The 26,556-nt window shown below is 42.1% G+C and overlaps 1 protein-coding gene across 7 annotated transcripts in view; it reads right to left on the bottom strand.

Moving 5' to 3' along the window:
• The window catches only part of MTM1 (myotubularin 1), a 112,539-nt gene that overhangs the window by 52,636 nt on the left and 33,347 nt on the right, over window positions 1-26,556 (bottom strand). For all 7 annotated transcript variants that reach the window (XM_035289653.3, XM_002763363.5, XM_008990023.3 and 4 more), the window contains 2 exons: window positions 12,544-12,654; window positions 7,952-8,053 (listed from right to left, as the gene is read on the bottom strand). In XM_035289653.3, coding sequence (XP_035145544.1) covers window positions 7,952-8,053; window positions 12,544-12,654 — 213 coding nt within the window. The remainder of the gene's footprint in view (window positions 1-7,951; window positions 8,054-12,543; window positions 12,655-26,556) is intronic.

Here is a 26,556-nt window from a genome sequence, read left to right as displayed (position 1 = left end):
AGTGCAGGAATACAGAAACCAAGGTGCTCAAGAAGAGAGTGGTCAAAATTGGTGAATGCTGGGGAAGAGGTCAAGCAGAATGAGATGGAAATGAGCCACTAGATTTGGCCAGTAATGAGCTCCATACTGGAATGAGTTGGAGGATGAATGCACTAGAGATGAGGATAGGCTAGAATATTGTTTCCAGAAGTTTGGCAATGAAGTGAAAGAGGGGACGGTAGAATAAGGGGAAAGCTGGTCCAGCACCTTTAGGGGAGTAAACCCTACAAGAAAGAGAAGATACCAGAAAAAGGGGATGTTTGATGAAGCAAGATCTTATACGAGACAGACTGGAGCTTCGGCTCCTTCAAACCTGCCGTTCTGTCAATTTCTGATATTTTAGGGCCAGATGTGCATAAATCAAGACAGAACACATTTCCTAACTGAACTTTCATGAGTTAGACTCACATTCTCACTATCATAATAATTGAGAAGATGTGTTCCCATCAGACTCTCTTTTTATCCTAATAGAATTTAAAACTGTCATAGAGGACGATTCAAGATGGCTGAACAGGAACAGCTCTGGAGTACAGCTCCCAGCGAGAACGCAGAGGGTGAGTGATCACCACATTTCCAAATGAGTTTTTATTACCCACAGACCAGGAGATTCCCAGGTGGAAAAGTGCCACGAGTATCCAGCACGGCTGTTTCAGCTGGTGCAGTGGGTCTCCATACAAAAACTCACACAAATCTGGGCAGCCGTTTCAACTGGCACCTGTAATGCCTGGGAGACAGAGCCACCTATTTAACTGAAAAAGAGAGGGCTGAAACAGGGAGCCAGGTGATCTGGCTCAGTGGGTCCCACCCCCACAAAGACCAGCAATCTCAAATGCTGTGGATTGAGAGTTTCACAGCAAGCACAGCTGGACCCAGGATGGTCCAGCTCTGTAAGGGGAAGGGCGTCCACCATTACCGAGGCAGTCCACCACTACCAAGGCAGGCCACCACTACTGAGGCAGTCTGCCATTACAGAGACAGTTCACCATCACTGAGGCAGACTGCCATTACTGAAGCAGTTCTAACTATAATTCTATAAACAAAACTGCAAGGAAGTTCACACAGCAGCTGGGCAGAGCCCACGGCAGCTCAGCAACACCTCTGCTGGCAGACTGTGACTTAGCAACCTCCTTGCAGGGCAGGGCATCTCTGAAAAAAGGCAGCAGCAGGTCAGAAACTTATAAATAAAGCCCCACCTTCCCAGGACAGAGCATCTGGGGAAAAAAGGCGGTCATGAGTTCCACTGCAGCAGACTTAAACGTACCTACCCAGCAGCTCTGAACAGAACAACAGACCTCACAGCTCAGCACTTGAGCTCCTATAAGGGACAGACTGTCTCCTCAAACAGCTCCCTGACCCCTGTATATTCAAAGAGACACCTCATAAAGGAGAGCTCAGGCAGACATCTGGTGGATATCCTTTTGGGACAAACATAACAGAACAAGAAACTGGCAGCAATCCTTACTGTTCTGTAGCCACTACAGGTGATCCCCAGGCAAGCGGGTCTGGAGTGGACTTCAGCAGTCCTACAGCAGAGAGGCCTTACTGTTAGAAGGAAAACTAAAAAACAGAAAGAAATAACTTCAACATCAACAAAAAGGACATCCACTCAGAGACCCCATCCGAAAGTCACCGACTACAAAGACCACAGGTAGATAAATCCACAAAGATGGGGAAGAAACCAGGGCAAAAAGGATGAAAACACCCAAAACCAGAAAGCCTCTTCTCCTCCAAGGGATCACAACTCCCCAACAGCAAGGGAACACGGCTGGATGGAGAATGAGTGTGATGAATTGGCAGAATCAGGCTTCAGAGGGTGGGTAATAAGAAACTTCTATGAGCTAAAAGAACATGTTCTAACCCAATGCAAAGAAACTAAGAACCTTGAAAAAAGATTTTGATGAAATGCTAAGGAGAATGGACAACTCAGAGAGGAATATAAGTGAATTGATGGAGCTGAAAAACACAACATGAGAACTTCGCGAAGCATATACAAGTTTCAACAGCTGAATTGACCAAGCAGAAGAAAGGATATCAGAGGTCAAAGATCAACTCAATGAAATAAAATGAGAAGGCAAGAATAGAGAAAAAAGGGTAAAAATAAATGAACAAAGCCTCCCAGAAATATGGGATTATGTGAAAAGACCTAATCTATGTTTGATAGGTGTACCTGAATGTAACGGAGAGAATGAATCCAAGCTGGAAAACACTCTTCAGAATATTATCCAGGAGAACTTTCCCAACCTAGCAAGGCAGGACAATATTCAAGTCCAGGAAATACAGAGAACACCACAAAGATATTCCTCAAGAAGAGCAACCCCAAGGCACATAATCGTCAGATTCACCAGGGTTGAAATGAAGAAGAAAATGCTAAGGGCAGCCACAGAGAAAGGTCAGGTTACCCACGAAGGGAAACCCATCAGACTCACAGCGGATCTCTTGGCAGAAACCCTACAAGCCAGAAGAAAGTGGGGGCCAATATTCAACATCCTTAAAGAAAAGAACTTTCATCCTAGAATCTCATATCCAGCCAAACTAAGCTTCATAAGCGAAGGAGAAATAAAATCCTTTACAAACAAGCAATTGTTCAGAGATTTCCTCACCACCAGGCCTGCCTTACAAGAGCTCCTGAAAGAAGCACTAAACAGGGAAAGGAATGACCAGTACCAGCCACTCCAAAAACATACCAAATGGTAAAGAGCATGGGCACAATGAAGAAACTGCATCAACTAATGGGCAAAACATCCAGCTAGCATGAAAATGACAGGATCAAATTCACACATAACAATATTAACCCTAAATGAAAATTGACTAAATGCCCCAATCAAAAGACACAGATTGGATAAAAGGTCAAAACCCATCGGTGTGCTATATCCAGGAAACCCATCTCATGTGCAAGGATATAAAGGCTCAAAATAAAGGGATGGAGGAAGATTTACCAAGCAAATGGAGAGCAAAAAAAGCAGGAGTTGTAATTCTCATCTGATAAAATAGACTTTAAACCAACAAAGATCAAAAGAAGGGCACTACATAATGGTAAAAAGATCAATGCAACAAGAAGCGCTAACTATCCTAAATATATACGCACCCAATACAGGAGCAGCCAGATACATAAGGCAAGTTCTTAATGACTTACAAAGAGACTTAGACTCCCACACAATAATAGTGGGAGACTTTAATAATCCACTATCAATATTAGACAGATCAACAAGACAGAAAATTAACAAGGATATCCAGGACTTGAACTCACACTTGGACCAAGCAAACCTAATAGACATTTACAGACCGCTCCAACCTAAATCCACAGAATATACATTCTTCTCAGCACCACATTGCACCTACTCTAAAAGTGACCACATAGTTGAAAGTAAATCACTCCTCAGCAAATGCAAAAGAACAGAAATCATAACAAACAGTCTCTCAGACCACAGTGCAATCACATTAGAACTCAGGATTAAGAAACTTACTCAGAACTGCACAATTTCAGGGAAACTGAACAACTGGCTCTTGAATGTTACTGGATAAACAATGAAATGAAGGCAGAAATAAAGATGTTGTTCAAAACCAACAAGAATGAAGACGCAACATACCAGAATCTCTGGGACACATTTAAAGCAGTGTCTAGAGGGAAATTTATAGCAATAAATACTCACATGAGGAGCAAGGAAAGATCTAAAATCAACAACCTATTATCAAAATTGAAAGAACTAGAGGAGCAAGATCAAAAAAATTCAAAAGCTAGCAGAAGACAAGAAATACCTAAGATCAGAGCAGAACTGAAGGAGACAGGGACACAAAAAAAACCTTCAAAAATTAATAAATCCAGGAGCTGGTTTTTTGAAAAGATCAACAAAATAGACATTCAACTAGCCAGAATAATAAAAAAGAAAAGAGAGAAGAATCAGATGTAATAAAAAGCAATAAAGGGGATATCACCACAGATTCCACAGAAATACAAACTATCATCAGAGATTACTACAAACAATTCTATGCACATAAACCAGTAAACCTGGAAGAAATGGATAAATTCCTGGGCACTTGCACCCTCCCAACCCCAAACTAGGAAGAAGTCGAAACCCTGAATAGACCAATAACAAGGGCTGAAGTTGAGGCAGCAATTAATAGCCTACCACCCCAAAAAAAGCCCAGGTGCAGATGGGTTCACAGCCGAATTCTACCAGACACACAAAGAGGAGCTGGTACCACTCCTTCTGAAACTATTCCAAACAATCCAAAAAGAGGGAATCCTTCCAAAATCATTTTATGAGAACAACATCATCCTGATACCAAACCTGGCAGAGACTCAACAAGAAAAGAAAACTTCAGGCCAATATCCATGATGAACACAGATGCAAAAATCTTCAATAAAATACTGGCAAACCAGTTGCAACAGCACATCAAAAAGCTTATCCACCATGATCAAGTAGGATTCATCCCGGGGATGCAAGGCTGGTTCAACATACACAAGTCTATAAATGTAATCCACCACATAAACAGAACCAAAGACAAAAACCACATGATTATCTCAATTGATGCAGAAAGGCCTTTGAAAAATTCAACAGCCCTTTATGCTAAAAACCCTCAATAAACTAGGTATTGATGCAACGTATCTCAAAATAATAAAACCTATTTATGACAAACCCACAGCCAGTACCATACTGAATGGGCAAAAACTGGAAGCATTCCCTTTGAAATCTGGCACTAGACAAGGATGTCCTCTCTCACCACTCCTCTTCAATATAGTATTGGAAGTTCTAACCAGAGCAATCAGGCAAGAAAAAGAAATAAAGCGTATTAAATTAGGAAAGGAGGAAGTCAAATTGTCTCTATTTGCATACGACATGATTGTATATTTAGAAGACCCCATTGTCTCAGCCCAAAATCTCCTTAAAGTGATAAGGAACTTGAGCAAAGTCTCAGGATACAAAATCAATGTGCGGAAATCACAACCTTTCCTATACACCAATAACAGACTTAAAGAGAGCCAAATCAAGAACTGCCAATCACAATTGCTACAAAGAGAATAAAATACATAGGAATAGAACTAACAAAGGATGCAAAGGATCTATTCAGGGAGAACTACAAACCACTGCTCAAGGAAATAAGAGAGGAAACAGATGGAAAAACATTCCATGCTCATGGTTAGGTAGAATCAATATCATGAAAATGGCCATACTGCGCAAAGTAATTTATAGATTCAATGCTATCCCCATCAAGCTACCTATAAACCACTTCACAGAACTGGAAAAAGCACCTTAAACTTTATATGGACTCAAAAGAGAGCCCGCATAGCCAAGTCAATTCTAAGCAAAAAGTTCAAAGCTGGAAGCGTCACACTACCTGACTTCAAACTATACTACAAGGCTACAGTAATCAAAATAGAATGGTACTGGTACCAAAACAGAGATATAGACCAGTGGAACAGAACAGAGACCTCAGAGGCAATGTCACACATCTACAACCATCTGATCTTTGACAAACCTGACAAAAACAAGCAATGGGGAAAAGATTCCCTGTTTAATAAATGATGTTGGGAAAACTGGCTAACCGTGTGCAGAAGTCAGAAACTGGACCCCTTCCTGACACCTTACACTAAAATTAACTCCAGATAGATTAAAGACTAAAACTTAAGACCTAACACCATAAAAACCCTAGAAGAAAACCTAGGCAAAACCACTCAGGACATAGGCATAGGCAAGGACTTCACAACTAAAACATGAATAGCATTGGCAACAAAAGCCAAAATAGACAAATGGGGTCTAATTAAACTCCAGAGCTTCTGTACAGCAAAAGAAACAACCAACAGAATTAGAGTGAACCAGCAACCAACAGAATGGGGAAAAATTTTTGCAATCTATCCATCTGACAAAGGGCTAATATCCAGAATCTACGAAGAACTAAAACAGATTTACAAGAAAAAAACAAACAAACCCATTCAAAAGTGGGTGAAGGATATGAACAGACACTTTCAAAAGAAGACATATTTGAGGCCAAACATATGAAAAAATGCTCATCATCACTGGTCATCAGAGAAATGCAAATCAAAACCACATTGAGATACCATCTCATGCCAGTTAGAATGGCGATCATTAAAAAATCTGGAGAAAACAGATGCTGGAGAGAATATAGAGAAACAGGAACACTTTGACACTGTTGGTGGGAGTGTAAATTAGTTCAACCATTGTGGAAGACAGTGTGGCGATTCCTCAAGGACCCAGAAATAGAAATTCCACTTGACCCAGCAATCCCATTACTGGATATATATCCAAAGGATTATAAATCATTCTATTATAAAGACACATGCACATGTATGTTCAATGTGGCACTGTTTACAGTAGCAAAGACGTAGAACCAACCCAAATGCCCATCTACGATACACTGGACAAGGAAAATGTGGCACATATACACTATGGAACACTATGCAGCCATAAAAAATGATAAGTTGGTGTCATTTGTAGGGACATGAATGAATCCAGAAACCATCATTCTCAGCAAACTGACACAATAACAGAAATAAAACACTGAATGTTCTCACTCATAGGTGGGTGTTGAACAATGAGGACACATGGACACAGGGAGGGGAGCATCACACACAGGGGTCTGTTGGGGGGGACTAGGGGAGGGACAGCAGTGTATACGGAGTTGGGGAGGGATCACATGGAGAGCAATGCCAGATATAGGTGATGGGGATGGAGGCAGCAACCCCAGAATCTAAAGTACAACAAAATATAAGAAAAAAACCCTGTAATACAGACATATTTTTTAAAATCACTTATTTAATCAGAAATTTAGAAAAGGCAGAAAATAGATTCAGTTATGAGATCAGCACATTTTTTCCCAAGCATGGCATTTTCATCTGTGTTCAACACATGCCTCTTCTACTTAAGGGTCCCTTCCATCACCTTCGGTTAATCTGCAGTGTGATCATCCTATACTTAAAATAAAGGCACTTCTATAGTATATGTTGTAAATAATTATTTCCTCACTCTCCCCTTAGCAGGTATTTGCATCTAAGTTCAAGTCAACCAAAGGAGTAGGACGGGGCTAGAAGATTCGAGCAAGGCACAGGAGGCAAGGCCGAGGCAGGATATAAAGAAAGATTGCTTTAAGAGCAAAACTCACAGAAAGGCTTATTTCTGTACAGCAAAAGAAACAATAGTAAGTTTCTTTTTAAGTCACGCAGTAAGAGTAAGGTTACTCTAACAGTTTGGTGACGAGGAAGGAAAAGTTTTAGGTACACATAATACTAAATGACCTTTGGACTAAGTCATAGATTATAAGTAATTAAATGCATAATAAATTGGTCCTGCCAATTATATAGTAAATGCTATCAAACGACATTTGAAAGGTTATTCTTTTCAAAAGAAAACCTGTCCCTATTCAGCTATTGGTGCAGTACCTATACCACCCATCTGTATTTGCACAAATGGCATTTAGGCTCAGAGGGTTAGTTTCCATTTACAACTGGAGCCACAAAACCCTGATACTCATTGCTCATTAGCTCCAAAGCTAAAAGCAAAGAACTCTGGGATATGATCTCACAGGGTCGCACTAAGCCACCTGCTGCCTCATTACCGCCTACATTTTCAAGCAGGGTGGCCAAGATTAAGGGCACATTTGGAGTTGGAAGAGTACAAGATGCCCTTGGTGAAGCTCCCAGGCTCATACAGGGCTCTTGCCAGCCTCCAGGGATCTGTGTTTCAGTCACCTAGGGCAATCCATCCCACGCAGACTAGCAGGGGAGAGACCTATCCCCTCTGGAAATGATGAAATTATTTAATAAACACCCCCGCAGATACATCACACTGGGAAACAACACAGATGAGAAAAAGAAAGAGAATCCCAGCTTGCGGGCAGTTTTCACAGAGGAGGCACTGAGAACCTTCCCATGCTAAGGAAGAGTGTTGAAATTTACCAGACTGTGGGCCAGAGGAAAGGCGTATCTTGTGAGGATCTCAAACATATCTCTTCTGCTGTGGCCTTCCTGTTTCAAAGCGAACCTCAGGTTTCTCATGTCCTGGGGGCAAAGGACAAGTATGACAGTTTAGTCTTCAAAGAAAGTCATGTTAATTAGCAAGAAATCTTCCATTCAATTAAGGGAAAAGATTCACTTACCTAAAAGGACAATTAATCTAAATTACAAAAATTGCTTTGCTTTATATGGTAATGCGATATATCCAGTCTAAGAACACCTGAAAATGTTTCCATCATAGCCATGAATGCAAAGACAAGATAAAGCAACTAGCACTAAGGAGAAGACAGAGCTAAATTCATTTTATTAAAAAAAATCAAACATGCCTTGAACAACATCTATTACGGTCCATCTACTTTCACTGGTTTCCGACGTATTTTTTAATTTTTTAAAATTTGTTTTATTTATTTTTTGAGATGGAGTCTCACTCTGTGGCCCAGGCTGGAGTACAGTGGTGCGATCTCAGCTCACTGCAACGTCTGCCTCCTGGGATCAAGTGATTCTCATGCCTCAGCCTCCTGAATAGCTGGAACTACAGGCAGACGCCACCACACCCAGCTAATTTTTGTATTTTTAGTAGAGATGGGATTTCACCATGTTGGCCAGGCTGGTCTCGAACTCCTGACCTCAGGTGATCCACCTGCTTCAACCTCCCAAAGTGCTGGGATTAGAGGTGCGAGCCACTGCAACCAGCCCTGGTATTTTTTTTTACTTATAAAACTATTTTATTTAAACAACTTTTCTAAAGAGTAACTGATATCAAATATAATCTCGACATTGTCAAACACGTCATTAAAACACAGAAGCTCTCTTCCTAAATGACTGGCATTTTAAGCTCTCATTGCAAGTAATATATTTTTATTCTACAATTTTACCTTCACAGAGTTCTGTATAAGCCACATTAAAGTAGCCCATATTCGTAGTAACTATGCTTTTAGGAGCTAAAAATAAAAGGTCAAAACCAGATTTTAAAGGTAGCTTCCAATACCTATCTCTTCAATAAGCAGGAAAACTTTCTTTTATACCAAATCCAAACCAAATAAGCTCCTTTAAATGTCAATCTGTATTATATATACAGATATAACATTCTATCTTATTTTCAAGACTGGAATATTTTTAAAGTTGTTTCGTAAAAAAAAAAAAATCAGTTATGGTGCTGTGACTGAGTGGTGGCGCCACATTGGAACCCTATGCTCTGCAGTGCACTTTCAATTTTCATTTCAGGTAAAGGAGTGCTAGGCTGGACCATGGAGCCACGTCAGGAGTGGTAGAGACCTAGTCGCTGCCCTCTTGGATATCACAGTCTTCATTTTTTTCAAGATGCTTTTTCCTTCCTCAGCTCAAGAGTATATTCTTAAGCTTCCCAAGTCTGCAGTCTGAAGGACCAGAACAGGCTGTGGCCATCACCAGACATCTCCAAACACAAATGGCAGGAAGTGAAATATGAAGAACTATAGCCTGAGACCGCTCACAAAGGACTGGAGATTGAGCACTATGTATACAGATGACATCTACTAGGCCTTGCCAGCTCCACGATTCTTTGTTTTTGTTTTTTTTGAGACAGAGTCTTGCTCCATTGCCAGGCGCCAGGCTGGAGTGCAGTGGCACGATCTCAGCTCACTGCAACCTCCGCCTCCTGGGTTCAGGCAATTCTCCTGCCTTAGCCTCCCGAGTAGCTGGGACTACAGGCGCATGCCACCACGCCCAGCTAATTTTTGTATTTTTAGTAGAGATGGGGTTTCACCATGTTGGCCAGGATGGTCTCAATCTGTTAACCTCGTGATCTGCCCGCCTCAGCCTCCCAAAGGATTCTCTGCTTTGTAAAAAGCACGTCACAGAATAAAGTCCAACAACCCATTCATATTACCTCCCAAGAAAATTGGGATAATAGTTATTGGTTCATGGTGCAATGAATAGTTAAACAAGAGGAATAATCATTTCAATGTGATGATATGCATTAAAAGGGTTTACAACTAGCCACAAGTGCCACACTGGAGAGCTGAGTACCCTCAGGGCTCAGGCCTCGTGAGGAACCTTCTTCCTAACCCCCACAAGTCAAATGGTAACTATAGCATGGTTCTCTTCATTGCTTGACCAGAAATGAGACCATCTCTACGTGAATATTTATTCTGATCTATCAGTGATTCAAGCAGCTACTTTTAATGTGCCAAAGCACAAGTGATTCAAGTAACTTCTTTTTGCCATCTGATTAAGATGCAATTAAAGAAAGAATATTATTTCTTGCCAAAAAAACTAAGTAGAAAAGGCAAATGACTCACAGGTGGCAGATCACCAAATCTGTAACAGAAATAAGTTCCACCTGGTCTCCTCAGAGTTTGACTCATCAGGGAAAGAGCCACATGCCTAAGGGTCTCCCAGTCGGACCCTCAGCCTTTTTAACAGCCTGGTCATATGATGTCCCAAGCCTTGCTATATTCAGAGTTGAAGAAAACATATCCCTGCTGAATTGATTTATTGAGGCATCATTTCTAAAGAAACAACACACATCACTGCTGACTTTGAAACGCTACACTGCGTCTTTAATGTGAGTCCACGGGAGTGAGGTGGGGAAGGGAAAGAGAAGGCTTTGTGGTGGTATGGTTTTACTTTGCTTTTTTGTCTGTTTGTTTGAAAGACTCCAGGTAGGCAGCAGGGGCTGCTAAGGGGCCTGCAGGGTATGAATTTACATGTTCAGAACTTCCTTTCCCCTGCTGCTGGACAACATTCTCTGGGACTTGTATCTACTGGGAAAGATGCTACTGGCAAGCAGCAATCTCCATGTGCATAGCGGGCATAGCCAAATTTGCAGGAGTTGTAACTACTTGTTTCTGGAGAGGAATGTGGTTGTACCATGGTTACTGAATGCAGGTGAAAGCTGACCTACGGGAGACGGGACAGTGAGTCTTTCTTTACCTTACCAGAGCAGATTTCCTTCATATCAATGTCAGGTTTGTTACTGAGAAGATGGAATATGACTCTGTGACATCAGTGTTTCTGGGGAGATAACTTAGATAAAAGGTTTTGCTACAACACTGTTCTAGTCCATCATCTTTGGGCTCATGCTAACTCCAAGAAATATACATATATAACATTTCAGAATTACACTTGGTGAGTTGTTCATATGCCTTTTATTCTTATAATAAATAGTCAAGGGTGAGAATGTGCTTTGGCTCATTAATTTTGGGGGATTGATACTGAAGTACAAGTTTTTCCTATTATGAGGAAGAAAACAGGGTTTTTAAAACCCTGTAAGAATGAAAGTCACCCCAAAACTGTCAATATAGCAACCCCATTTTCCCTTGACTACTCTAATATTAAACATTCTACTCCCATAAATCCTTTGATGCAAAATGCAAAAGCCTTCCTTAACAGTAAATTCCCATGTTTCTAGGACCCAAAGGGTAGATAGTAGCTGCAATAATAGATAAAGCATTAAGGTAGCTGGAATTAAAACACCACCAAAAAAAGCTGTGGTAGATGGTAGTGGAGAATTTCAGTTAAGGTTTAACAATGGCATTATTCTTTAGTTTCTGATAGTAAAAACGAGTCTTGATCTTTTATAAACTGGAAAGAAAACCACCATATTGTAGCATAATCCAAATATAAGCAAACAAGGTTGGTTTTGAGAAGTTGCAGTGTATGAGCCTAGGAAAACGAGCCTTAGTTTTTGGTTCTGGCTCTTGCGCCAGATCGGCTGGGGACCAGCAAACTTCAGCCCAAGTCTTCAAATTAAGAGTGTTTTTTTAAACACTTCAAAAGGGTTGAAAAACAACACACAAAGAAGAATACACAACAAAAATCGGATGTGGCCCACAAAGCCTAATATATTTGCTATTGAGCCCTTCACAGAAAAAGTCTGCAAAGCTCTGCACTAGACCAGTGGTTCATAGTCACCTGAGACACTGACACACAGCCCCACCTTCTGGGTCCCCGCCTTCAGAAATTACCTTAGTAAAGATACCCAACTCTTCGGAGCCTCAGGCTCCCCATCTACAATACGCCCATTTCAGAGAGTTGTACTTGAGGATCAAATGCAAAGCACCCCATGTGTTTGGATGGACACAAATGCTGAATACATGGTTACTATCACAGCAAACTGTACCTCTGAAAATGACCTAAGCAAAAGTTACAAAGGTTATTAGAGGTAAGGACACATCCTGTGAACTGAGGGCAAAATCTCTTCGATTCCTCCTTCCTTCATGGTAACACATACATGAAGGGGCACCAGGAGCAAGCTGGAGCAAAAACTAAAAGTTTTAAGAAATTTATTTATAAAGTTCTCTTCCCACTCAGTCAAGCTAACAGACTGACCAGTTCCTCAAGTCCTTGTACTTGGTGATTGCAGTGGGTCCCTCATGTGGGCACTATTTCCCCAGGCAATTCGGAAAAGCTTGCTCTTAAGGGAAGAGCCATTTCCAGGGCCTTAGATAAACAAGAGATTTTTTATTTTTTTTTTCAAATCCACATTAATTTTTTACTATCATTCAACACTAACGTGCCTTGTTCTTTGCATAAGGAAGTATTAAATCTCTTACTTTACAGGTAATATCTAGACCATAGGAATTTTCTCCTCTACTTGTCGCGCCTCCCATTTTTTCAATTCTTGAGATCACACCCAGAGGAACATCAAGTATTAGAGCAGAATCCTGTAATGGACAAAAATACGACAGTCAGTATGTCTGTCAGTATAATTAAACCATCAAGAAGCATATAAAAACAACCATATGCTTTCACCGTGATTTTGCCTTCGCCCTTTTATCACTTTACGAACAAAAATATGATACAGATTACACATGACAGAGAAAGCATTAAAACAATCAATTATGCAATCCAAATGCATCCCCAAACATTTGCCACTGTGCACTCAACTCCTAGGTACACATTTCCAGGGTGTTCGTGACATCACTTCTAGCCTGTTTCTGTAGGATTCTCTCCCACAACATTCTGCATTCCAACTAAGTGAACTTCTTCAGACACTTTGTCTACGATCAGGCCATGTGCTTTGCTCAGGGTGTTCCCTTTGCCTAGAATGATCTATCGTTCCCATCTACCAAAATTCTCCCCATGGCTTCAGCCTTGGCTCAGCAAGCATGACCTCTAATGAGGCGTTGCTTCCAAATAAGATCAGGCAGAATTCAACATTCTTCCTCAAAGTTCCACAGCACTGGATTCAGATTGCTGTTATACCACTTGCTTCACTCAGCCTTGTTACCACAAATTTACATGTCTGTATTCACCCACTAGAAACCAAGCATCTGCAAATGGTGCTTGTCTCTGGCATGGGTGCATTTCCCAAAGCAGAAGGGCCTTAATGCACAGGAAGGCTTCTCCATTATTTGCTAGCCAATGCTGGATGCAAGTGGTCTAGAAGACTGCTGGCATGATGAAACCATGTCAGTCAAGTAATAGCACAATCAGCACCACGAGACCATTACAGCAGCTGCCATGTAGGAAAACCTCTCTTCTGTGCCAGGTACTATAATGGGGACTTTGCACCCATCACCTCATTTTATCCTCACAACCATTCCAGGACTGAGTCTGTCAAAGCTTCAGTAACTTGTTTAGTAAGTATAGGGCAGGGCTGAGATTCAAGGCAATGCCTGAAAACACATATTAAAAGTGCCATAAAAATTGTCCTACTCTTTGATCCAATAATTTCACTACTAAGAACTTATGGCTATCATTTAACAGAAGAAAGATGTTCAACAGAAGCAGAGGTAGATAACAGGATAGAAAAACTTAGTCAACTAGATGGAACAAATATACAGTTATTAAAAATAATTATGGTCCATGAAAAGATAAGTTTAAGTGGGCAAAAAGCAGCATACAACATACACGGTGACTATAATAACATGAAATATCTATTTATAGGGACAAAGACATGAAGGTCTACACCGTTTTTTTGTTTTGTTTTTTGTTCTGTTTTTGAGACAAAGTCTCACTCTGTTGCCCAGGCTGGAGTGCAGTGGCACGATCTCAGCTCACTGCAAACTCTTGCAGAGTTTAGTTTTTACTCCAGAGGCTCTGCCTCCTGAGTTCAAGTGATTCTCCTGCCTCAGCCTCCCAAGTAGGGAGTACAGGCAAGCACCACCATGCTTGGCTACTTTTTGTATTTTTTGTAGAGACAGGGTCTCACCATGTTGGCCAGTCTGGTCTCGAACTCCTGACCTCAGGTGATCCACCCACCCTGGCCTCCCAAAGTGCTGGGATTACAGGCGTGAGCCACTGCACTCAACCAGGCTATACTGTTTTTAATCCAAAATTTTCTTTCATGTTGTGATAGATGAGTTTGAAAAATAAAGAAAAAAATCTGTAAGGGGTATTTGATTTTTTTGCTCTTTAAAAACTTTTTGGAGCTAGAAATAAAGTTTTCCTTTCCTTTTCTTTCTTTCTTTTTTTTTTTTTTTTTTTAAAGAGATAGGATCTTGCTCTGTTGCTCAGGCTGAAGTGCAGTGGCTCACTGGAGCCTCGACCTCCCGGGCTCAAGGGATCCTCCCACATCTGCCTCCCAAGTAGCTGGGAGTAGCTGAGACCACAGACATATGCCACTGAGTCCAGCTAATTATCTTGTATTTTTTGTAGAGACGGGGTCTCACTGTATTTCCAGGCTGGTCTCAAACTCCTGGGCTCAAGCCATCCTCCTGCCTTGGCCTCCCAAAGTATTGGGATTACATGTATGAGCCATTATTCCTGACCTTTTATTTTAAAATACAATACAGAAAATATAAATACAGCTCATGGGTTGTCTAGAAATTCAAAAAGTGTAAGGCTGTAAACATCTGTACCATGGAATACCACTCAGCAAGAAAAATGAATAAACTATGGATACATGGAACCTGGAAGAATCTTAAGGGCATCATGTGAAATGAGAAACGCCAATTCTTTTTTTTTTTTTTGAGACAGGACCTCACTCTGTCACCCAGGCTGAAATGCAGTGGTGTGATCTCAGTGCAGCCTCGACCTCCTTGGGCTCAGCTGGCCCTCTCACCTCAGCCTCCCAAGTAGCTGGGACTACGGGTATGTGCCACCACACCTGGCTACTTTTTGTTCTTTTGTAGAGATGGGGTTTCACCATGTAGCCCAGGCTGGTCTTGAACTTCCGAGACCCAAGCCACCCACCCACCTCAGCCTCTCAGAGTGCTGGAATTACAGGTGTGGCCCACCACACTTGGCTGAGAAATGGCAATCTTAAAAGGTCACCTGTTATATGATTCCTTTTATATAATGTGCTTGAAATGACAAAATTGTAGAGATGCAGCACAGAGAAGTGGTTGCAGAGGCTGAGGGGAGGGATAGCATGACTCTAAAGGGGCAGCATGACTCTAAAGGGGCAGCATGAGCGAGTTCCCTTGTGGTGACAGATCGGTTCCATGTCTTGATTATTGATGGTGGTTACCTGCGATCAAATGCCACAGAACTGTGTGCAAAAGGACACAAAAAGTGAGCGTGTGAAAAATACTGCTGAAATTCAAGTCCGGCCAGTCTAGTTGTATCAATCTACTTCCTGGTTTTGATAAAGGGATATGGTTATTGCAGGGAGCTCAGTGATAGGTACAAGGGACCTCTTCCATTTTTGCAAGTTCTATGAGCTCACAATTATTTCAAAATAAAAAAGCAAAAACATGTACGAGTATAATGATCATAATATAGAGAAAATAGTACAAGCTCTTAAGGTAGACAAAACTGGCTCAATCTGAGTTCTGACATTTACTAGCTGATGACAGTGGCGAGTTACTCTCTCAGTCACATTTAGCTAAAAGTAGGGATGATTACAGGAAATGAGTTTAAAGTACAGTAGCTAGAAAACAATGGAAGTTATTATTATTATGGCAAAGAATATCTTAGTATTTGGAAGATGTAATTGTGCTCTTCAAATACAGTGGGTAAGTATACTCTAGCAAGCATCTGATAGATCTTACCATTTGCACCTATAAGGAGAAATGTCACGGGGTGAGACACCTCATGACAGGACTGAAACCTAAATGCCCAAAGAGAAAAATACTACTCAGTAACAGTGTACGTACATAGCAGCATATCATAATGTATTTTCTTATCAACACAGTGCAGTTATTTAAAACATACTATCAGTCCGTTATCATGCTTAGATATGCTATATTGAGATTTGAGGGTCTGTGAACTGTATTCCTAAATGTCAAACTTATACCTAAAATACAGAGACTAGACACTAAATAAAAGCCTGATACTCTAGTATCAACATGAAAGCAAGGATGTTTAAAAAAGCAGAAGAATTAAAAGTGAGATAACATCTCGCTCCTCTTTATCTCTGTACAGAGGAAATTTTATAGCTCAAAGTGCCCTGGCCCTACACACAAAAAAACAAAACAGGACACGGGGGAGAACCAGCCAGCTCCTGACCAAAGGCACCCACAGTCTAATGAGGCTGCTTGCCACATTCTCCCTGAATGACACGTTCAAGATCGGACAACCCGGCAGGCCGAACTGGAAGATCCAGGAATAGGAAAATTAGCTGAACTATCTGGATATCTGAGTCATCAGTATCTCAATGTCGTTAAATATTTAAGCATTTTCAAAGGTTCATTCTAACTTAAAAGTCTGAGCCTTGTACTTCTAACTACCTAAAATAATTGAGATGTAAATACGACAAATAAGCTAAAACAATGCATTCTCTTTCTCTCTCATACACTAAGTAACAGAAACTCTGCTGGACCCTAGGGTTCATGAAGTTGAGATGCAGAGTTGCCTGCATGGAGTTCAGGGCCTAGCTCTATCTGAGAGGTAAGACACATGGACCCAAGTAACTACAATGCCCGGTTGCTAGTGTCAAGAGCCATAAGAAAAGTCCACACAAAGTGGAATGGGAGGTCAGACGAGGGCAAGTCAATATCTGATTAGATAGCATGAAAGTTCTGTGGCAATGACTACATTAAAAATGATCCTTAAAGGATGGATCAAAAGCAACTGGAGATTGGCATTTGAGAAACAGGTAAGAGTCACATCAGCTGCAAATGTAGGAAAGAAAAGCATGGGGGAGTTTATTTTAAAAATGTAGGCCAGGTTTAAGCAAGGGTGATGGCAATTTCCTGGGGAGTACCGCAGGGCTAGGATCAGGGAGACTGAGCTCTAAGGGATGCTCCTGGAGAACAGGAATGCCATGATGAAATGGCACTTTATGAAGGTTCATCTAGCAGCACTGAGCGCTCTGGACTAGCAAGAAGTGGTCTACAGCTGCTCCTCAGACTATGAAAGCTGATGCTTGAGTACAAGTGAGAGGCAATGAGCATCTGAAAGTGGAGAGGGACCGAGGTAGAAAGCAAAAGAGACTAGCCACTGGGGAAGACTCAAAGATGACTAAGCTTTAGGCCCAGATCTCCGGGATAAACAATGGTGGTACCACCAAAAGATGTGAAGAACACAGGAGGGGGTTTTGGAGGAAGATGAACATGGCCAATTTTAGAAACTCTAAGGCCCAGTAGAGTTTCTGTTCATTATGATAAATGAACCAAGTACAGATATCCAGGAGATGGCTGGATATACAGAACTGACGAGATCCCAAGGGCACCTCAAACTCAAAATGTCCAGAACTAAATGCAGTTCTCTCACCAAACTACATTATTCTCCAAAGTTTCCCATCTCTGTGGCTGCTTGGAAAAGCAAGAAACCTAGGAGTCAACCCTGACATCCCCTTCTCAACTACCCTTAAGCCAGTCTCCCATGTCTATCTCTTAAATCAGTCTCAAGTCTGCCCACCACTCCAATTCTACCAGCAACGTCTCCGGGCCACTGCCATAGTTGCAGTGGTCTCTGTACCTACTATTGCTCCCCGTAATGTGGCCAGGGTGATCTTTTAGAAGAGCACATCTGATGCTGTCATTCCCTGGCTCACACCACTTCAAAAGTAGTGTGGAAAGCTACAAAAGCTTCTGACTGCTAAACTCTAAAAACCCAAATCATGGGGGAGGGGATGGGAAGATGCTGGTCAAAGGACACAAAATTTCAATTAATAGAAGGAGTAAGTTTCAGAGATCTACCGTATAACAGAGTGACTACAACTAATAACTACTGTATACTGGAAAGTTACTGAGAGTAAATTTTAAATGTTCTGACCACATAAAATATGTATGTGAGGCCATGCTTATTTTACATAGCTTGATTAACTCATTCTACAATGTGTATGTATTTCAAAACACATTGCACAGGATATATACAATTTTTGTCAATTAAAAAATAAATTAAAGGGTTGGGCATGGTGGCTCATGCCTGCAGTCCCAGCACTTTGGGAGGCCAAGACAGGCAGATTGCTTGAGCCCAGGAGTCTGACACCAGCCTGGGCAACACAGCAAGACCCTATCTCTACAAGAAACATAAAAATGAGCTGGCCATGGTGGTGCGCACCTGCAGTCCCAGCTATTCAGGAAGTTGAGGTGGGAGGACTGCTTGAACTCAAGAGGTCGTGGCTGCAGTGAGCTATGATTGCGCTACTGCACTCCAGCCTACACAACAGCGAGACCCTGTCTCAAATCAATCAATCAAATGAATAAATGAAAAAATTAAAACCCAAAATCCTGAACAGGGTGGGCAAGGCCTAGGACATCTGGCCACCATCTACCTCTCTTACCTCACCCCTTGCCATTGTCCCCCCACTCAGCCATACTGTCATCTTTTCATGCTTCCTTTGGTCTCAGGTCTTCTCAAATGCTGTTCTCTCAGCTTCTTCTTACCTCCTCAGTCCCTGCCTCACATCTAGGGAACTTGCATGCATTCTTCAGACCCCAGGTCAAGCGTCATTTTCTCAGGACAATTTCTCAGGCTCCTCAAACTATTGTGCTCCTGTACTACTCCCATGCTCCTGATCACAGCTTGTTATTATATATTAGTGTGATTATTAGAAGAATGCCTGTCAATCCCATTAGAACTATAAGCTTTGTGAGGGAGGAACTATGTCTGCCGTGCTCACCACCATATCCTAGCCCCTGGCATTAGTGCTTAACACATATGGGACTCTCAGATATTCAATGAATACAGAATGAAAGCTTGGTACTGGAGCTAGAGAAGTAGAAAGCAACTGACAATGGAGAAAAAAGAGGGTGAGGACAGAACTCTGGGGAAAATAGTATTTAGGAGGTAGGAAAGAAAAAATGAGCTGCAGAGAAGGCAAAAGGCAGAAGTGAGAGAAGAGCCAAGAATGCATGGGGAAAAGGATAAAAGAAAGAGCAGTCGACACAACCAATCCCTGCATAGAAACGTAAAAGTCCAGAACTCAACCAGAGCCATCAGAATTGAGCAGTGAAGGAGCAGTTTCAATAGGGAAGAGGAGCCAGACCACAAGAAGTAAGGAATCAGTAGTCCAGAAGTGGAAGCAGCATGTGTGGACTAGTTTTAAAGAAGTTTGTCCAAGAAAGGGAAGAAAGAGAATGATTGTATCGGTGGTAGCAGGAATATAAGAAGGTGTTTTCCAATAAAGACACTTGAGCAAAGCCAGGCATGGTGGCTCACACCTGTAATCCCAGCACTTTGGGAGGCTGAGGTGGGCAGATCATGAGGTCAGGAGTTCGAGACCAGCTTAGCCAACATGGTGAAACCTCATCTCTACTAAAAACACAAAAAATAACTGAGTGTGGTGGTGCATGCCTGTAATTCCCGCTACTTGGGAAGCTGAGGCGGGAGAATCACTTGAACCCAGGAGGCAGAGGTTACAGTAAGTTGATATCACACCACTGCACTTCAACCTGGGCAACAGAGCAAGACTCTGTCTAAAAATGGAAGGAAGGAAGGAAGAAAAGGAGGGAGAGACTCGAGCAGATTCACAGAGCAGGGGAAAGGAGAGCCAAAAATGATGAAAACCAAAAATGTAAGATGCAGAATAACTAATGGGGAACTGAGACTCTAGAGGAGAAAGGAGAAAGGTTTAAAGAGTGGGATTCACTTTGGAAAACAAGATGTCTGATTCCTTCCTCCCATATGTGAGGAAAGGTGGAAAAGATGGGTAAAGATAGACATCTTTAGGTGGTGACAAGGGGACTTATGACACTGCAGAGAGGATGATTTTTGACTTTTCAACCTAAGAGATGAGGTCAGCTCAAGAGCATGGAAGATTTGTCACTGCAGTGGTGGAGGGTGTAATGAGAAGTCAATCTGGTACTGAAAGAATTGCCAAAGCAGTGATGAGACCCTTTCTGAAAGCCTGAACTTGTAGTGGAACTAATTAATTAAACCCGTTATGTGACTTTCAACATCAGAGCTTACTATCCCACAGACCCTAAAGTTTGGGGATTAGCATGGGGACAAGGGACAAAGGAACCAAGGCTATTAGTGGGAAGTAGGTTTTGTTTTTTAAACATAAAGCATTTGTTTTGCAGCAGCAATATAAGACGATGATTTAAGACTAGAAGTCTAAAAGAATACCTATGGCATGAATCCTGTGTTCCCACTGATATTCCCATTTATGGCTATACTAGGGTTTTATTATAGTCTATTTAGCATTATTTCACCTACTATGAAAGGAAAAAAGGTGCCAAATCCACAAGAGGGAAGGACCTGAAAAGGACAGTCTTGAAAAGTTTCCAATGCACTTTTTTTCTCAAAGAACAAATACTACAGGAATCCTTTTTGCTTGTGCTTACAATTAAGTGGACTTGCCTTCCCTCTGAAATGTAGGTCTGGCTTTGAAATTCTCACACGGGAAGGTAAATTCTGCCTCCCTTCCTGGCAGTATCCAAGGCTTACAGCTCCAATGACAGCCTCCAACAGAGATTAGGGAACCTGAGTGCTGCTGCACTTGTTCCATGCCCAGCCCTTAGATGGCATGACACTCCGCACCCACCTGAAAGTCATTTTGCAAACAAGTATTTAAGACAGAGTTTGACTGACATATAGACTGCCTACTCGTCTTGATTCTCCAAATATTATCTTTGCACAGGTAATTCATCAGAAAAACAAAGTAGACCACATTACACTAGTTCTTCATGGAAGTACCTTTACCAACTAAAAGTTAACATTGTATGCTCCATCTTTATAGAGAGTCAACAAAAGAACCAGCAAATCAAACAGGATTCAAGAATCCTTGGGAAATACATTGAAGAATTGAATCACTGTGTCACTATCTTTTAGAGAAAAGCCAAACAACAAATTCGTCCTTGAATTTAATCCAGGAAGAATGTGTCATCAGAAAATGAAAACTCTGTATCCAACATGTTTCTCATCTTGCCAGCAGTCCTGAACCTAGAGCCAAATTATACTGCCCAAGGGTTCTGGTATGCTCAACTGGAAGCCTTAAAAGCCCCAATCCTTTAGCTTCCTCCACATTTCCTATATTTCATTCTATTTTAAAAAGGGATGTGTGTGGATGGATGTGGTGGCTCACACTCGTAATCCCAGCACTTTGGGAGGCCAAGGTGAACAGATCACGAGGTCAGGAGTTCGAGGCAAGCCTGGCCAACACAGTGTAACCTTGTCTGTACTAAAAATACAAAAATTAGCTGGGCATGGTGGCAGAGATGCCTCTAATCCCAGCTACTCAGGAGGCTGAGGCAGAAGAATCGCTTGAACCCGGGAGGCGGAGTTTGCAGTGAGCTAAGATCGTACCACTGCACTCCAGCCTGGGCGACAGAGCTAGACTCTGTCTCAAAAAATAAAAATAAAAATAAAATACAAAGGGATGTGTGAAATGACCAGGAGTGAGAAATACTAACTTTTGGGTGGTGATTACCTCCGCTGTGAAGTGGGAGGAAAGGATGGGATTTCTTCAGCTGAGAGGTGGACCCACAGACATGTTATCCGTCATAAGCTTTCTATGGTAAATACTTCGGAACGATTTTTAAGAGGGCTGGAGGGCAAATGGCAGAGATGGGGTGGGGATGAAGGTATGTTCTAGGTGAACAAAATGGCTGCAACAGAAGTCCATAGGTGAAGAAGCAGAGGGCTTATTTAGGAACACCAAGTTGCTCATAGGAGCCAAAGCATAGGATGTCTACACAGGGGAGGGGGAAAGGTAGGATGACAGCAGTGTGGTGAGGACCGTGAACACCTGGCTAGGGAACGTGTGATAAGGTAGGAAAGGAGAGTTTCTGAGTAAGGGAATGAGAAGATTGCAGGTATGTCTTAAGGAGCAGATAAAATGGCAGGGAGAGACACTGAAGGAGACTGCCAGGGCCTCAGGGATAGACATGGGGGATTAGGGTAGGGTGACCAGAAAGGGTGGGACAAATGTGATGAAATACAGAGGAGAAGTGGGGATGGGTAAACAGAGGAGACTCCAGGGTGATGAGAAGAAAATGGCACCATCGAGAGAAACAAGAACGCTAAAAGGAGAAAGTTGAGTCAAACAATTTCGGCTTGACCATGAGCCTGGGATGCCAGGTGAAAATTCAGGGGATCTCCAACAGGCAGTACGGAATGAGAAACTGGGGCTCAAAAAAAAGCCCAGGGACTGTGCCAGGGTGGCATCTGCTTTGTCTACGTGTCAGCTGTTGTCATGCTCAGATAAAAGAGTCAGTGGAAGAGGGCTGGGTAAACTCTAAGGAGCTTTGTTACTATACAATTTCATGTGCATGGAAGGGACTAAAGCCAAGTGGGTAGCTTAAAGCCATGGGGAGAAGAAAGAATGGAGAGCAGCTCGCTGAGGTCTGGAAGCTGCAGAATCTTTACAGAAAGAGCAAGGTGGAAGAGGGCTACGAGAAAGACCCAAGGACTCACATCTACATGGAATCTGTTCTCACTGGGGCTCCTGTGAGCCTCCTCCTCCTGGACATACTCCATGGCCTCTTTTTATTCTTTATCTTACTGAACCTTGCAACATTTCACACCGTGGTCTACTCCCTTCCTTTCTGAGATTCTTTTCTCCTACTGACTTCCATCACAGCCCTTTATCCAGAGATTTTCTACTGCTCTGACTGCTGCCGCTTGGTTGTCTCCACTGGCTCTTCTCACTCTCCCCACCGTGGAAAAGTGTTTGCACGTCCCCTGGGGTTCTCTCTTTAGCCCATATCTTTTTATGTTACATATTCGTCCAAGGTGATCTCATGAATGTCTGTGGTCTTTAGTGCTACCAATGTGCTAATGACTTCAGAAGCTTCAGAGTCAGGTTTCCAACTGCTTCTGAGCCATTTCCACATGCTAGTTGTACAGCTGTGAGTCCACGCCTTCAGACTTGCTTCCCCACTGGACGTATCTACAACATATTCCTTCTCCTATAATATGTCTACTTTCCCATAGAGCACATACGTCCAAGCTTTTAGGGATCATCCTGGGACACACTGGAAGAAGAACTGTCTTGGGCCACACATAAAATACACTAACACTAATGAGAGCTGATGAGCTTTAAAAAAGGTCCGTGCATAAGTTTTGTGATACCTGCCGCAACAGATAAGCAAAAAAGTCCTCGCATTCAAAGGACTGGACACAGTTGCAGGCCTAGAGCCTCCAAAAAGGAGCACAGCTCTGCTGACACTTTGATTTTAACTCAGTGCGACCTACATCAGTCTGCTTTGTCTACCTGACTGCTTTATCTACAGATCTACAAGACCTATAGATAATAAATTTGTGTTATTTAAAAAAATATATATATATATAATGTCTATTTGGATGAATGGGAACAGCTCCTATCATTCAAGTGAAAGTTTGTTCAACTACTTCCTCCAAATGGCCACTCAAGCCCTCCAAATCTCTCACGGCTGTCCCCTCTTTCCTATCTCCACTATGACTGTACTGAGCCCTTACCACTTACCTGGAAAACTAAAATAACTTCCTGGTTGGGCTTCCTGACTTCAGTCTCTCCTTCCCCTAACCCATCCCACACGCTGCAGCCAGAGTTCTCTTCCTGAAATCACATAGCATATGTCATTGTCTGTGTAACTTGCCTACTGCTTAACTGTGACTTATGAGACTCTTAAGGCTGCTCATAAGTCACAGTTCCAGCCTCATCCCCTTCTGTTCCCCATGCCTCCCTCAACCCTCAATGTTCCAGCTCCAAAAGATCATTCAACCATCTTCATAACATATGGTGCTTTTCCATATTGTTATACATGTGATACAGAAAAGCACCATAGAGATGTGGAAACCCTCTACCTGATATGCTCCTCTTTCCTTCCTGTCCAGAAAATTGTTACCATTCTTCAATACTCGGTTCAAGTATCATCTCCCTATAAAGCATTCTGTGACTCGTCACACTGGCATGAACATCTTCTCCCTTCTCACAGCACTATGTGTACCGCTGTGGGCTTTGCCATATTACAACACAATTACTCAACTCTATATCCTATGAGGCTGTGCAGGCCTCAAGGTAGAGTATTATGCACCTTGCACAGTGTTAAATTCACCATGTTGCTCAGCGAATGTTTCTGGAATGAAGACATGAATACCTGAATGAACAAGGGTTAAGGTGTCTTTCTCATGCACTATAGCACCTAAACACAAAGTGCGCCTGGAAGGAGCCCTGAAAGCAGTCCTACTCATGGTAGTCTACCAGATTACAGGCTGTCACCTGCCTACAGTAGGCCCTACTATAGTCACAACATTAACCCAAAGCCAAATTCCTTAGTGCCCTTAAGGCCAAAAGGTGGCTATGGGATTTCTCAACTCCAGAAGCAATGTTAGTATTCAAGATGCCACAATGTAGTAGGGGCCACACTGTGGTCAAACCACAATGACTAGGCCTTTGCCCTCTGGGCAGCACTAACAACATAGGAGCCCATTTCCTCTCAAGTTCACTCAGTACGCTTTTACTGTGTATTACTGCCTACCAGGACACTGTACTAGCTAGGCATGAAGGACCAAAGGGACTCAGCATTTGATAAGACCACAGACAGAGCAGCAAATAAGACAGGATCCATTCATTCAACACAATGTGGCAGACTCCTTCCTAAGAACTGAAAGAACATCAGTGAATAGACAGACAAGCATCCTTGTCCTCAGAGAGACAACAAACAAGATGAATTAGTCAAATATATAACACAGGAGATAGTGACAAGTGCTCAGGAGAAAACTTAAACACAGAAAAGAGGGATTCAAAGTTTAGCCAAAGGACCAGGGAAGGTTTCACAGCAATGTGTTAACACAGAGGCATGAAGAAAAGGCTGCAGGGACACAAAGGAAAAGTGATTCAAGAGAAACTGGGGAAGACTCCAGAGAGGGCGTGGCTTTTGAGACGGGTCCTGGAGGATGAACAGCGGCTTCTGAAAGGGGTGGACAAAGGGCATCCAGGTTCGGTGAGAATGGTACCTGCATGATGGGAGAAGGAAAGGCTCTGCGCATTTGGGGAGAAGTGATGTCAGTCAAGGCTGGAGAAGTCAGAAGGACTTTTATGCCACAGAAAGAGAATGGATTTTATTCTGTGGGCCACAGGGATCCAGTGGTAGTTTCGGAACTGAGAAGCAAAGGGGTCAGCGTCACTCTAAGGATGAACACATTGGAGATGGGGTGTGCAGCAGACTGTGGGGACAGGCCATGCAAGGAGGCTGAGGTAGAAGCAGGCCACGGTGGCACTCTGAGGACATGGCCACTGTTCCTCTACTTCACTGGGCCACAGGAGGCAAGGAATCTGCCCTCGACACCTTAGAAATAGCAGAGCTGACTCCAGAATCAGACCACACACATCTAGACTCAGCACTCCCACTGCAGTGTTTACATACCTGAAACAAATAGATGTCCACTTCGAAATGCCAATGAGATGACAGCTCTTTGTCAAACATGCAACATAATTTTTCAGTTTGCAGCAGAATCCATAATTAATGCTCTTGTTTAGGACTTTAGTTGAAGAAACACTATGATGACTGTTTTTAGACTCCTGTGTAACCATTTACATAGCATTCTTTATATGTTTTCTGCTGTTAGCTGCCTGCTTTTATACTTGGACTAAACGTTGTGGCCAATTGCTTTAAATGTTTATGTAAAACTTAGTGGAAGAAGAAATAAGTTAGTAGTCAGTGTCAGATGGGCATCTTATTCACCCACTCAGCACTAACTCCACCCTCTAGGGCATCATATGCAAAAATAAAACTTGCTGAGAATTCTCCCAACTATAAAAGTAATACATGTTCATTATGGGTTTTTGAAAAATATCGACAAGTGAAAGGAAGAAGACATGTATAATCCCTCTCTTCAGATAGCCCAAGTACTGAAATCTTTGGTATATTTCTTTCCAACTCTTTTTCTACAGATAATTTTTATTTTTCGTAGTTGAGGTCACACTACATACACAATCTTGTTGTATCATCAAAGTCTGAATAACTTCCCCAGTTCATCATCAATGACAGCATAAGGTGGAACTGGGTACATGGGGTGAGTCAAAAAACCAAGCATATAAGAAGCAAAAGGGACCATAATGTTTAATTGTAACTTTTGACAATTCTCCTATATATTAGCATAAAATCTTTCAATCTATCCTAATTTGACCCTTGGGAGCTCTACAGAATAAATCTAATCCCTGCTCCACAGAAAGGTGGATCCATCAAATATTCAATAGATGGGTCAAATATTCAAAGATGGATCCATCATGTCCCCTTTTAGCCATCCTTTCTTCAGACAAGATCAGCATTTATTTTGATCATGGCTCAAACTGCAGTCCTTCATTA

The sequence above is a fragment of the Callithrix jacchus genome, chromosome X, assembly GCF_049354715.1.
Source record: "Callithrix jacchus isolate 240 chromosome X, calJac240_pri, whole genome shotgun sequence".
Classification (NCBI taxonomy): Eukaryota; Metazoa; Chordata; class Mammalia; order Primates; family Cebidae; genus Callithrix; species Callithrix jacchus.
The sequence above is the reverse complement of the archived record's forward strand: the minus strand, read 5'-3'. Positions and strand labels throughout refer to the sequence as shown.